Below are 14,155 nucleotides of genomic sequence, written 5' to 3' on the forward strand. Positions count from 1 at the left end.
TGCCCAAGGAGGCTGTGGATGCCCCATCCCTGCAGGCATTCAAGGCCAGGCTGGATGTGGCTCTGGGCAGCCTGGTCTGCTGGTTGGTGACCCTGCACACAGCAGGGGATTTGAAACTACATGATCACTGTGCTCCTTTTCAACCCAGGCCATTCTATGGTTCTATGATCTTCACATATCTTAGTGTCATCCCTAATGCTGCATTTACTCTCCAGTTCCTCCTGCTTCTCCAGCCCAGAACAGCATTCCAGAAACAGAGCATGAGCAGTGTGTCCCCAAAGGCTGAGCATTCCACCAGCTGGTGACTGAGAGCTGCAATTTGAAGGTAGGCAGTTGGAGGCATTGCCAGGCGGCCTCGTCTGACCCCAGTGCTGCTCACACACTCTCAGAAAGTCTTGAGTCACCTGTCACATCCATAAGTCATCGCCCATATGACTAATGCTATTTTCATTTGAAGGCTTTGGAACATGCAGTCTCAAAGGCAGATTCCCATGTGCCTTTGGAAGGATGAGAAGTAGGAATCAGGCTTACAATAGAAATTGTTTCTTGATGCATTAAATAAGTAGCTCAGCAACCGAAACAACAAGCTTATATGGACGAAACCTTGAACTTGAGTAATTTCTGTTGATGGCATTCAGCTGCCTTAATGCCCTGAAGAATTAAGCCAGGCACTATTTAAACTGTCTTTCCTTTAATCTTTCCATGTCTAGAAGGGAGTTTTAATATGAAGGATTTGCAGCTTTGCCAGCTTACCACCCAGCCTGTGATTTGGATCTTTCCTGACCATACTTTGTGCCATGCTGTAGTGCTGTGCCAATCCCCAGCGCTCAGTTTGCTCTTGGCAGCACTTTGCATCCCAGGCTTTGCTGATGGCCATTACTGGAAATTGATAGTCCTGCTAAGAAGGTTTGCACACCACACAGCCTCACCGTGCACATGTGTCCCAGTTAGAATGGCATTCTGACCTAGAGCTTAGCTTTAGGTGTTGGCATAATGGGGATGGGTTGGGGTTGAGCTTGGTGAGAGGTCTTTCCCAGCCTCAGTGATTCTATGCTTTAGTTAAGACATTTTAAATCCCCATTTACTTTTGAGTATTAGAGCTGCATTGTTTTGTTTATGGTGCTATTCCTTTGACTAGAGATGGATAAATGCTTTTCTTCCTGGGTTTGTTTTCTGTTATTCTAAAGCCAAATGGATTTTTCACTTGGCTGGAGAGTGCCAGACCTGAAATACTGCATTCTTTGCCCATGTGTGCAGGTATGTGGTAAATATAGCACCTCTGGGTGAGGCCAGTCAGCTGGGGATGAATAATCATTTCATTCATCTGCCTTCTGTCATAAGTTTATCCCTGGTGGATAACAGGAATTCAAAGGAAGATATCACTGACGAGCTGAAACATTGCAGATCCTTTTTCTGAAGCTCCTCGAGTTACTCTACAACAGCTCAGTAGCAGTGCAGTAGTCAGCAGTCATTGAGAGCAGTAGGCAGAAGTGGTGGGTTTGGGAATGTAGTGACAAGCAGGAGGTCTCCTGTGCAGATGTTATTTCCTAATAAGCAAGAAGATGCATTAGTTTCTTATCACTAATTCAGGTAAGTGTTACTTCACATATCGTGATAAGGCTGTAGGGATCTGAGGGCAAGTGTTTGACCTGACCCAGAGGATGGTTGGTTGGGTGTTGTTGCACTTGGTTGTGTCCTCTGCCATGAGTGGTCTGCGCCTGATAGGAAGTGCTGGCTCTGGCTGGGTTGCCCTCTTTTTATTTGATTTTATTGTTTGGCCTTGCTCATTCTCTTGCTGGTGGAACCCAGTGGTGTCTGCTATATCAGTGTCTAGGACTTCAAGGCTTTGTGTGCTGTCAGGTGTGGCACACTGCATTCAGTGCCAGCCTCAGCCTTACGAGTTCTGTCCTTCTTGAAGGCCACCTGAAAAATGTGCTCTGAGAACAGACTTCCAAACAAGCTTGAGAACCTTTACAAAAATCAAAGAATTTAATTTCCTGTGTCCTGCCCTTTGATGTACAAACATGCCAAATATTACAGAGCACAAGAATAGAGCCTCTTCACCTGAATCACCTGAAGAGGGATGGTTGTATTTATGGGTGGTAGTGTCTCCCTTTGCTGCACTTTCAAATGATCCCTTCATAGTGGATGGACTTTCCTAGATGTCGTGTTTTCATGTATTAGAACGAGGCACTGGATTTAAACACTTCATTCTAAGTGCTGATGTTTGCTTGTCTTTGCAGAATATTGGCAGTGCACAGGATCTGGGGAGACGGGAGCACACAACAATGCTGCTGAAAGGAATCTGAGCCACAGAGCATGCTTTGTGCCACAGTTACCCAGGTATGCTTCGGCAGAGTGTTCTGAGCACCTCTCATGAGCCACATTGGCTGTGCTTGTTGCTCCATTACTTGTCATCCTGAGCCAAGGGGGATGGCTCAGCCTTACACCAAAATTATGCTCTGCTTTCATCCTCGCTCTGTCTGGGTGGTGTTTGCAGTTTGAAATCTTTCAGAGCCTTTAACATATACTTCAATTTAATCTGATTGCTGTATTTCAGCTAGTCTTTCTTAAATATTATACTGATTTATGATGTGAAGAAGGCAGAGCACTTTAGTGTTTATTTTCATATGCATTTTTGTTGATGCACCGAGAAGATGTGGTATCAATAAGCCAGGTACTGAACTACATATTGAGAAGTAGGGTTTTGAGATTTGCTCCAGACTGCTGTTAGGAACTGCTGCAGTTAATCTGCTGGGCTTCAGAAGGCCAGAGCTGAGCAGAGGCATCCATCATTCCTCTGCACACCAGTGGTGAGGAACCAGTGCACATTTTTCAGGGTGTTTTTATGATAAGCGTGGCTTTTTGTAGTGTTTTGCTTTTTGCAGGTTTAATATTGAAAATCTTCATTTAAGTGCAGCCCAGTTCCATGATTCTAATTACATGCTTGTGCTAAAGAAGGTGTTGAAGGAGCGAATACTTGCCTTGCAGGATGGAGTCTGGGAGCTTTCAAAAGCAGATCTGTGATGGAAGTTCTGGCACTCACAGAGTTACAAAAACCAATAGTACTGGCTGTCTTAGAGCACTGAAAACTTAAAATAATATATATTTAACACAAAACAAAACCCCACACTCACATGATTGTGAAGTGTTTCAGTGGAATAGAAGCTAACTGTTCTTTTAGCACCAGCTGGCAAGTGGGAGTAGAGAAACAAAGCAAACAACCAGCAGAGAAAAGCAGGGGGAACAATAGTGATAGTCTGAAAAGTGACAGATTAGGAGAGCAGCATGAAGAATGAGCGACTTGTGTCACAGGATGTTGTGCGTGGCAACAGGACTTTTGTCTTCAAGTGGACTTTAGTGTAATTGTAGCACTTGCTTCCTGTATGAGATAGAGCTGCTGTACTCTTGACTGCATTTTGATCTCTCCATCTAAATTGGCCTCATAATTAAAAAGAATTTGCTGAAGGAAACGATAGTGAAGTCTGTTGCTCCTGAAAGCGCTTCCTCTTGTTTTGCTGTCATAGAAACACGTGTAAAGGAAAGAGATTCGAAGATGAACTTTTTTTACCAGGTGCTGAATGCTGCCTACAAACGACTTTGTCGATGAAGGAAGAAACTGATTGGGAACTGAAGGCGCCAACTAGTTCCTAATCCTGTTCAACATGCGCAAAGGGGTGCCAAAGGACCCAGAAATAGCTGAGCTGTTCTACAAAGATGATCCTGAGGAAATATTTGTGGGTTTACATGAAATCGGACATGGAAGTTTTGGAGCGGTGTACTTTGTAAGTATGATTCTATACTCTTTTCTTGGAAGGTAAAACCATGCTAAGGTTTTCAAGGAACACCCTTGCAGCTCTTAGTGCTTTGTGTGTATGAGCTTGTTCATTGCACAGCTTGAGAGTAAGTGTCTCCAGAGCACTCCTGAGCTCTTTGCTATTGCAGCTGTACTTACAGTGGCAGCTAACTATAGGCATAACACATCCAACCATACGGGTTGGGTATATGCTATCTGGTGCTGTCAGATGCTGAAAGCTGAATCAAGGCAGTTGGAAATAAATTGGTCAAACTGGAATTTCAAGACACACTGCTTGGTGCTCGTATGCTTGTAAATCATTGCAAATAAATGTATCTAGTGAATGAATGATTCCAAATGCTTTTGGAGTTAAAAGCTACTTCTGTTAATGAATCGGTTCTGTTGCTGTTTGAGTAAAGATTCTGTGGAAGTAGCATCAAATTATTTTCAGGCTTCCTGAGTGATTTCTCTGCCATTTTGATAATTTAGGATTGAAGATATCTTTGGAATGCTGTCTTGCTTTGTCATCCTCATTTTCTTTATGTTTATTGCATTCCATGCTATCTTCAATAGCAGATGCTTTCAATGGCAAAAGCAAAGGGAAAGTCTTATGAGAAATGGGAATTCAAGAGGGAAACAGGTACTCTTTTGACTGATAGTCAAGAGAATTTAATCTGGAAGGTGAGAAGAATAGTGCTTTTACAACTTTTACAATTGGAGAGAAAGAAAGCCAAATCCAAGATACTGGACTTGGAAGTAATTATAATCCAGCCCTTATCAGTGAAAATTAAATAGAATTCAGCATCAAAAAATAAGTCAAACCCAAATTATGGTTGCTGAGTAGCATGTCCTGACACTCCAGAAGATCAAGTGCACCACAGCTGAAAGTTGAGAATATCAGACATTAATGCAATTAATTAGATAAGTGCCTGCAGGATTGGAAGCTGTCACACTGTTCACTGGTTGTAGTTCTGTGCAGCAGTGGCGGTGCTGGTGGAACCTCAGGGGCTTTCTGCTATGGGGATCTTCAGCAGAAGGACAGGCACTTGTAGCTGTTGGGTGAGGTGACAGATAGGTGGGAGTGTAATGTTAAGTGCACTGCGTGCTCAGAGGGTGAGGCTGTGAAATGCACAAGGTGTCGATCTGCTCTGCAAGAGGAAGAAGTGCTTTTCAGACAGGGGTAAGGAGATCCTACTGCTGCATTTCCCAGGTGAGGAGAAGGACACACGATGTGCTTTATGGCAGTGGTGAAGCAGTGAAGTTGCTTTCTTTGTCCTTCAGCTCCTTGTCCTTCCAGGGAAAGAGAGTGAGGAGCAGCAGAGATCTAATCTACCAAGCTGGCTTACAAGAGAAATATTGCTATGGTTAGGTTGGAGACCTCTGTGGTTCCCCAGAACTTCTCTTCCTCCATCTCCTATATACTTTATCAGCTCTGTGTTTGGAGAGTTGAGCTTGGTTCCTCCCTGGCTGATCATTATGTAATATTTCTGAATACTGTGGGGCCTTTTTGCAGCCCAGTGCTGCTTCTCTGGCAGAGCTAAATACCGTGGGCAAGTTGGGCTATGAAGCATTTGACACCGACTTTTCAAGCCTACTTGAGTTCTGTGAGTTTGTATTTGAACAAGGTAATAAGGGGCCTTTTTTCCTACCAAGAAACTGGGAGAAGAGGAATATTCCTGCCAGGCCTAATAAAAAAAAGAAAGAAAGCAGTGATGTTCAAATGTGTTGTGTCTCAGGCTCAAATTTTGCCATTCAGAAAATGGCAAGTAGTCAAATTAAGCTGGTAAAGGACTTGGGGGCTGTAACTTTGGTGACACTGGCAAGGGATTTTGGTTCTCCAGCGTGTTATCGCCAAAGCCTGGTGAGTTCACTTGGCATTGCTTTTGTTGCTAGAAAGAAAGGCTTCTTACAGCAGCACCTCCATCCACAACTGGGAGAACAGCTAAATGGGGCAGTTATACCCTTGGGCAAGAAATGGTGGCTGACATGAGAGATCATATGCTCACCTGAAGAGATCTGGAGTTAGTGGCAGACGGGAATATTTGGAAGTTTGCTTAGAACACCAGCATGAGCTCATCTGTGTGAGTGAAGCACTTGTGCTGAATGAGGACAGCGAGTGGTTCTTGAAACTTCTTAGCCAGAAGTTACTTGCTTCCAGCTTTTTCTGACTCGTCTGATGAGCAGTGTGTGCTGGAGCAGAGCAGTGTAAGTGTGTCAGCTCCCTTCAGTCATTGCTGTGCTCTCATGGTTCACCCAGAGCCAGTTGTCTTTGAAGTCCCTGTATGCATCGTGAAATGGCTTTGATTAATGCATTACTTGAGAGCACAGTACTCCTCCTTGTGAGCACTGAAATGAGGGGTTACCACGTTTAGCTTTATTTTAAGCTTTTAACTGACACCAATTTTTTGTCCTCAAAAGTGAGTGAGTGGTGAGAGTACTGGGATTTCAGTTCCCTTAACTCTTAAAGGATTCCTTTAAGACTTAAAAGGTTTGGTCCTTAACGTGCAGAACTGAAGGCAGTGCCAGGCAAGCAGAGCTCTTTCTAAAACTGAGTTCTCAGCCTCTGGTCAGCGTGCCTGTGTCATACAGCTGCAGACAAGTGTGATTTTTCTGCCAGAATGATATTTATTTTACACTGGGACCTGGTGGCTGTGATATTAAAATACTAAACATATATCTAATCTGTAACACAGAATCTGTCAGTGTCCCATACCTTCCTTTGACATTTCTTCCTTAATTAATTTAATTAAAACAGCCAGATGCCAGGCATCCAATTCTGCTGAGTGTTCTCCTGAGCCTTCCCAGTGCTGCCCTGATATGAGGTGGCAATGACAAAGATGACCTGCAGTTCAGAGGCACTGCTGACACTCATCTCCTGCCTGACTTACTGTTGGCAAGGATCAGCTTAGCTTGGAGGTGTAAGTTATCCAGTGAAGATGGAAAGAAGAACTGGAGTCCTGCTGAGGCTATGAAAACTTGTATGAGATGTCGCTACCAGTGGGATCACTCGCCCTGGAAGAGTGCTTGGGATAGCATGGATTTCCATGCAGGATCAAATGAGCACAATGCTAGCACATATAGCAGCTCTGCTTTTTTTTGTTTGCTTTGGGCTGATAGCAAATCCTACAGCCTGTTTGAGCAGAGTTGTGTATCAGCTCTCCGACATACTTGTTTGAAGATGTGTATTTTTGTATTAAAATCCATCATGTTTGGATCTGGCAATTTTTCTTGCAAATGTAAATGCCCTGAGTTTTTTCTGGCCTGCTTTTAAAATTGATTTCACAATGGTTGTTTGGATGAGGTTTGCATTGATATGAATAGCATGGCTCTGTAATTTGACATCTGCTCAACCAGCAACAGCAAAGAGCACAACTGTGTGAGGATTGCCTGCATAAGGTGACCCAATTTCATAAGTGACGTGAATTACACATTTTGTTGCTGTAAATCCATTCCTGAAATCTTTATTTTGTGGTAACAGCCCAAGAACACCAAAATAATTTGCTTTGTAACAACCGTGGCAGTAAGAGGAGCTCTGCTCCCCAACCTGGGTTGTCTTCAGCTGTTGGAACATCCAAAGCCACCTTGCTTGGATGGTGTAGAAGTGCATAAATCGATTGTTTGAAGAGCAGAGGTTTGGAAAAAGCCAAATATTGGATGAAACTGGACAAAAGTGACTTTGGACTCATTGATCTTTTCTGCCTGGTTTTTGGAACCAAAACGAGCTGCTCTTTTTTATTGCTCTAGACCAGAGGGTCTAAGTCATGTAGGCTTTGTCCAAAGATGATGCAGTTAAAATCGTTGTACGGCCTTTGACTTAACATTGGAAATAATTAGTCCAAGAGGAGTGAACTGGAGAAGCTGCTAAGCAGAGGAGCAAATTAAGTAAAGCACAGGATTTGTGCTTTTGCTTTTTTGGCAATGAGTTTGAGGGGAAAGGAGGAATGTTCAGTGAAGGAGTGATCTGTCATTCTGCAGCCCTTACACATATGGGTGGTTAGCTACTGCTTTTAAGTAGCTTGGGGCATAAGCCTGCTGCAGTGCTTGAAAATTAGATTTCTGGTATTACAGGTATGGCAAAACATCCAAAATAATGGATGTCACTTAATTCAGCCTTTAATGCCTCAGGGATGTGTCCCAAATGACGCGGTGGTTCTTCTTTCAGCAGTATGCATTTACCAAGTTGTTGGGGTTTTTCCCCATTTTATCCTGCACACCAAACCCAGAGAAGTGGAAACAGTTTGCAGTGAAAGGAGGGTTGCTTTCTTTTAATTGAGCTAAATTCCAGTTTGAAGCAAACTGGAAGCTGAAATACCTGTTTGACAACATCACTGTTTGCATGGTTGGCTTTGGGTGACGTTTTGTTGTGCCTTTTCATTCGTTTCTTTAGGAGATCTTTTAACCTAAAGCTGTTTTTACAGCAGTTTCAATCAGACTGTGTTTTGGTGTTTTGCATGCTCACAGTATGCGTGATACTGGACCTTGTTTTGTGTGTTACTAAAGAGGTAGCAAGTGTAGTAAGGGCTGAGGGAGGGACAGTGATTACAGAAAGATAAATAACTCCAGAAAAGAGCGATAAAACAGCTGTCTCATAAATCTTGTCGTGATGCAGGTGTCTCTGAAATGTGGGAGCTTGCCAGGATGTGATACAGGGGAAGAAGGTCTGTGCTTAATAAAGGCACAGCTCACTCCACGAGGAGGAAAAAAAATGATGTATTTTTTTCCCCACTTAATTTCTTTTTCCTCCTGCAGGCTACAAATTCCCACACTAATGAGGTGGTGGCAGTCAAGAAGATGTCCTACAGCGGCAAGCAAACCAATGAGGTGAGGTGGTGCAGCCAGTTCTGATACAGCTGTGCTGTAAAGCTGGTCAGTGAATTCAGCAGAGCAGCCTTGTGATGCTGTAGCTGTTGTTCACTTCCATAGGAAGCACAGAGGTTTGTAGAGGGAAAATGAATTTATGCAAATCTTGACAAATAGTTCAGTTTAAGAAAGCAAACAGGAATTAGAATGCTTGTCGAGTGGTTATTTCTGTAATAAGTGCATTAATCACACCTGGGCTGCAGGAGCCATAACCTCAACTCACTGAGGTATCAAGTGGAATGTAGAGCTGACCTGAAACACTGCTCTGAATTTATAATATAAAATTTCATAGGCATAGTATTTGGAATATCAGCCTTCCTTCAATTATTGCTTGTTAATCCCTACTCTTATTTGCTGTTATTAGCAAACAGCCAACTGCTCCTGCCTGCAGCACGTGCTGTAGCTGCTTGCTTTGGGGCATGTGAGCAGCTCATGGTGCTGAACAGTTGCAATGCTTTGAGTAAAATGTACTGCAAATAAATGAGGGGAAAAAAACCTTTTTTTGTTCTCCAGCTTAACCTGTCCTAGGGCAGTCAAACTGCAGCAGGGATGCAAAGCTTCAATACATTTATGCTTTTGCAACTACAACTCTGGTCATCTTGCACCATAAAATTGCCTCCTGGCTGCTTTTCAGCCTGTTCTGCTGTGCGTAGTACATGAGAGCATGTAGGGGATTAAGTGGGGAAATGTACCCATATCTTTTTGTTTTGTTTTTATTAGAAATGGCAGGATATCATCAAAGAAGTCAAGTTTCTGCAACAACTGAAGCACCCAAACACCATAGAATATAAGGGCTGTTACCTGAAGGAGCATACAGCATGGGTGAGTGGCGTGGCATTTAGGGGCTTGGTGTGCAGAAGAATGCGTGGCAACCAAGCACACAATACATGCAGTGTCTTTGCATGCAGCAGTATTCATCCATTGCTGCCCGTTGTCTCTTTCATCTCAAGAAGCTTCCAGATATTTTGAAAGTAATGGGTATTTAGGATGCTAGAAAAGATCCCTGTTTCTCTGTAGCAGATCTCTGCAGGTTAAAAAATTAGTATGGAACATCCTGTATGGTGTCTCCTTATGAACCTCCCAATGTGTAAACCTTCTTTGCAACAATGTAGGATGTCTGTCATTGCTGGATTTTGCTTGGAGCATTTTGTTTTGTTCAATGCTTACTGCAATTTCCTAAAACTTCACTTTTCACTTGCTTCTGCAATTCTGCAGCTATCCAAATAGCAGCAGTTTGTGGAGGAGTGTCCATCCTATTACTTAAACGTGTGCTTTTTTTTTTCTTGCAGTTGGTTATGGAGTACTGTTTAGGATCAGCTTCTGATTTGCTAGAAGGTGAGTTGTATGAAGTCTTCAGGTTTGTTTCTTCTGATGCCCCCTCTGAGCACAGTGGGAGGCTGTTTGCACAGAACGGTGTTTTACAGATGGTGGAGGCAGTCTGTCTGTACTGCTCCATTCTATAACCAGAGTGCTTGTGTTTGTCATACTATGGGTGAGCTGAGATTCTGCCAGAAGGCCAGTGCCACGTATAATTGGCATGCACGTTCACAAGTTGTAAAATGAAGATATAAAAGTTTACAGCTGGATTACTGTAATTTGCACCTTCTTGATGACTGTTACCTGAATGCCCATAATAAAAGCCCCGCCTTTCGGTCTGTAGGAATGACTACAGGTGACTATCAGAATCAAAAGATGGGTATGACATCAAAGCTGAGGCCACAGCACCTGCAGAGGGATGGGAGTCTAAGCTGCAGCTTGTTAAAACTTACTCTTTGCAAGCCTTCTATTTTGTATCTAAGATACAGTCAGTCAAAGGCATATGTTGGTCTGATTTAGGGATCTATGGAAGATGCTTTGTGGCATCTCTGTAGTATTTGTCATTCTGTGTTTTTGCTAAGAAGGATGGGGTTGGAAGGGGAAGTTTTCTTTGCTAAGGACTGAAGCTGTGTTTCAAATACAATGGCAAGCTGTAGTCAGACACATCATCTGGTGCTGGCAGCAACCGTTCCTGTTAGCAGGACTGTGGTTTCACAAATGAAATACACACAAAGGATGTGTGCAGACTCAAAGCTGCTATAGAAGATAAGTGTGATGAAGGTGGTGCCAACCTCATAGCTTGCAAAATGGGAGGAGTTCTCTTTAGAAACATTCTCAGGAAAAGATCACACTGTACATTCTTATGTTTTCTCCTGCAATTTTTCCATAGTTCACAAGAAACCACTTCAGGAAGTGGAGATTGCTGCCATCACCCACGGTGCCTTGCAGGGGCTGGCCTACCTGCACTCTCACTGTAAGATACACAGGTAAGGCTGCTGCTTGATGTCCTTCGAGTTACACTGGCTGAGTCTGAAAATCACTTTGCTCTGTCTAAGCAGCTTTGTTAAGGTTCCCCTGCTAGAATTTCCTCCAGTGGGCTTGTCAATGCACCCAATACCAGGGTAGATTTATAAATAAAAGCTATTGGATGTAAGGAATACGTTCCTTCTGAAATAATTCCATGTGGTTATAGGCCAGTGCTAATTCTCTTTCATGTTAGCAATTTTCTCTGCAGACCTTGATAACAAAGAGTACACCTCCGTGTTGGCAATAAGCGTGGACAGGAAAAAACACAGTGTAAATGCATCAATTATAGTGGTGTGGTAGAGCTAGACTACTTTTAAGACTTGACATCTTAAGAATTTTTTACATGTGAGTAAGTAAAACTTTATGCTTCAAGAAATCAGCAGCTGAAAGCATAAGACAAGGCTAAAACTGCCTTAGGAGAAATAAGAGCACACACAGGAGGATTCAGAACTGATCACGTCACTTGTCAACTGATCACAGACTCCCAGATATATCTTTCCAAGAGTTTTGAGTTTTCTACAACAATCTGTCAATGCTGCTGCATGATCCCATTTAGTGTTTTTGTGTTATTGTGAGTACTGCTGCTGCTCTGTATCAAGAAGTTGCTGTGGAAGTGATGAGAGCTAGAATTTTAGAATTCTAGAATTCTAAATGGGTTGGGTTGGAAGGGTCCTTAAAGGTTGTAGAACCAGAAAATTCTAAATGGGTTGGGTTGAAAGGGTCCTTGAAGGTCGTAGAACCAGGCAATTCTGAATGGGTTGGGTTGGAAGGGTCCTTCAAGGTCATGGAACCAGAGAATTCTAAATGGGTTGGGTTGGAAGGGTCCTTAAAGGTCATGGAACCAGAGAATTCTAAATGGGTTGTGTTGGAAGGGTCCTTAAAGGTCGTAGAACCAGCGAATTCTAGAATGGTTGGGTTGGAAGGGTCCTTCAAGGTGATGGAACCAGAGAATTCTAAATGGGTTGGGTTGGAAGGGTCCTTAGAGGTCATGGAACCAGAGAATTCTAGAATGGGTTGTGTTGGAAGGGTCCTTAAAGGTGATGGAACCATAGAATGCTAAATGGGTTGTGTTGGAAGGGTCCTTGAAGGTCATGGAACCAGAGAATTCTAAATGGGTTGTGTTGGAAGGGTCCTTAAAGGTCGTAGAACCAGCGAATTCTAGAATGGTTGGGTTGGAAGGGTCCTTAAAGGTCATGGAACCAGAGAATTCTAAATGAGCTGTGTTGGAAGGATCTTTAAAGGTCATGGAACCAGAGAATTCTAGAATGGTTTGGGTTGGAAGGGTCCTTCAAGGTGATGGAACCAGAGAATTCTACATGGGTTGGGTTGGAAGGGTCCTTAAAGGTGATGGAACCGGAGAATTCTAGAATGTGATTGGTTGGAACTGTCCTAAAAGGTCATGGAACCAGAGTCTTCTAAATGGGTTGGGTTGGAAGGGTCCTTCAAGGTCATGGAACCTGAGAATTCTAAATGGGTTGGGTGTGAAGGGTCCTTCAAGGTCATGGAACCTGAGAATTCTAAATGGGTTGGGTTGGAAGGGTCCTTTAAGGTCGTAGAATCAGAGAATTCTAAATGGTTTTGTGTTGGAAGGCTCCTGAAAGGTCATGGAACCAGAGAGTTCTATATGGGTTGGGTTGGAGGTGTCCTTAAGGGTCGTAGAACCAGAGAATTCTAAATGGGTTGGGTTGGAATGGTCCTAAAAGGGCATGCAACTAGTGAATTCTAAATGGATTGGGTTGGAAGGATCTTTAAAGGTCGTAGAACCATAGAATTCTAAATAGGTCGGGTTGGTGTCTTGCTCCAATTTATAGGAGGGAGAGGAGGTTCTTTTTTTATCTATATACCCGGTGTGTGATTAAGAAGCAACGGTTCAAATGTTGGTCTTACCAGTTTACTACAAATCTTAATCAGGGAAATGGGGAAGAGGAGGGCGGACACTATTATGAATTAGGGTAATGGGGAAAGGAAGGAGGGCGATAGAAAAGATAGGAAAGAAGAGGCAAGGCGTCTTTATCGGAAGCAAGAGGGACATAGTCACCAGCATGGATCCAGCGAGGTTCGTAGTTCAGTCTTTGATCTTCAGTAGTGGTGGGTCGTCGGGCATTGTTGTTCTCTTGACGACGAAGGACGACGACAACGACCATGGTGTTGATGGCCCTTTTTCAGTGCTTCAAAGTGGTTGAGTCAGCTATCTTTGGAGTGACAGCTCAAATCCAAAGTGGTCGAGTCAGCTCTCCTTTGGGTGACAGCACAAACCCAAGGTGGTTGAGTCAGCTCTCCATGCGGTGGCAGCTTCTGGCTCTGGGATCTCAGCAGGAACGTCCTTTGTTCTTATCTTTCTGGCGTTGCCAGCAGATAAGAGGAAGCAGGGAGGCACCAACTTGCATCTTGCCTTTGCAAGATACAATGGTATCATCCCCCAGCCTCCCATACCAAGCTGGAGCGGTTTGGCCACAGGCCAGATGTTCCGCCAGTGAACACTCCTGATCTCTCTCTTCCGCTCTTCTACAGAGCAAGCAGCTGTGGGGGGGAAGGGGCTTTCAAATGTTCCCAAAGCGATTGTCACACAGTTAGCACCCATCACTTGCCTCCTTGACAAGTCACTCAGAGTCTTCTCACAAGAAATACCTCAGGAAGCAAGCTTTGAGCCAAAAAAGACTGAGAAGGATTCTCACAGTTGGAAGGGTGCTTAAAGGTCATGGAACGAGAGAGTTCTAGAATGGGTTGTGTGTGAAGGGTCCTTGAAGGTGATGGAACCAGAGAATTCTAAATGGGTTGGGTTGGAAAGGTCCTTGAAGGTCATGGAACGAGAGAGTTCTAGAATGGGTTGTGTTGGAAGGGTCCTTGAAGGTGATGGATCCAGAGACTTCTAAATGGGTTGGGTTGGAAGGGTCCTTCAAGGTCATAGAACCAGAGAATTCTAAATGGGTTGGGTTGGAAGGGTCCTTGAAGGTCATGGAACCAGAGAATTCTAAATGGGTTGTGTTGGAAGGGTCCGTAAAGGTCATGGAACCAGAGGCTTCTAGAATGGGTTGGGTTGGAAATGTCCTTGAAGGTCATAGAACCAAAGAATTCTAAATGGGTTGGGTTGGAAGGGTCCTTAAAGGTGATGGAACCAGAGAAGGCTAGAATGGGTTCTGTTCGATGGGTCCCTAA

General features: G+C 43.6%; 1 protein-coding gene across 4 annotated transcripts in view; it reads left to right on the plus strand.

The window, feature by feature from the left end:
• Nucleotides 1-3,665: 3,665 nt before the first annotated feature.
• TAOK3 (TAO kinase 3) overlaps nt 3,666-14,155 on the plus strand; it is a gene marked incomplete at its 5' end in the record, with an annotated part of 67,856 nt that continues 57,366 nt past the window's right edge. For all 4 annotated transcript variants that reach the window (XM_079543883.1, XM_079543882.1, XM_079543884.1 and 1 more), the window contains 5 exons: nt 3,666-3,785; nt 8,546-8,617; nt 9,377-9,478; nt 9,946-9,991; nt 10,863-10,959. In XM_079543883.1, the coding sequence (XP_079400009.1) occupies nt 3,666-3,785; nt 8,546-8,617; nt 9,377-9,478; nt 9,946-9,991; nt 10,863-10,959 (437 nt within the window). The remainder of the gene's footprint in view (nt 3,786-8,545; nt 8,618-9,376; nt 9,479-9,945; nt 9,992-10,862; nt 10,960-14,155) is intronic.

Source organism: Tetrao urogallus, assembly GCF_951394365.1.
Source record: "Tetrao urogallus genome assembly, chromosome: 17".
NCBI lineage: Eukaryota > Metazoa > Chordata > Aves > Galliformes > Phasianidae > Tetrao > Tetrao urogallus.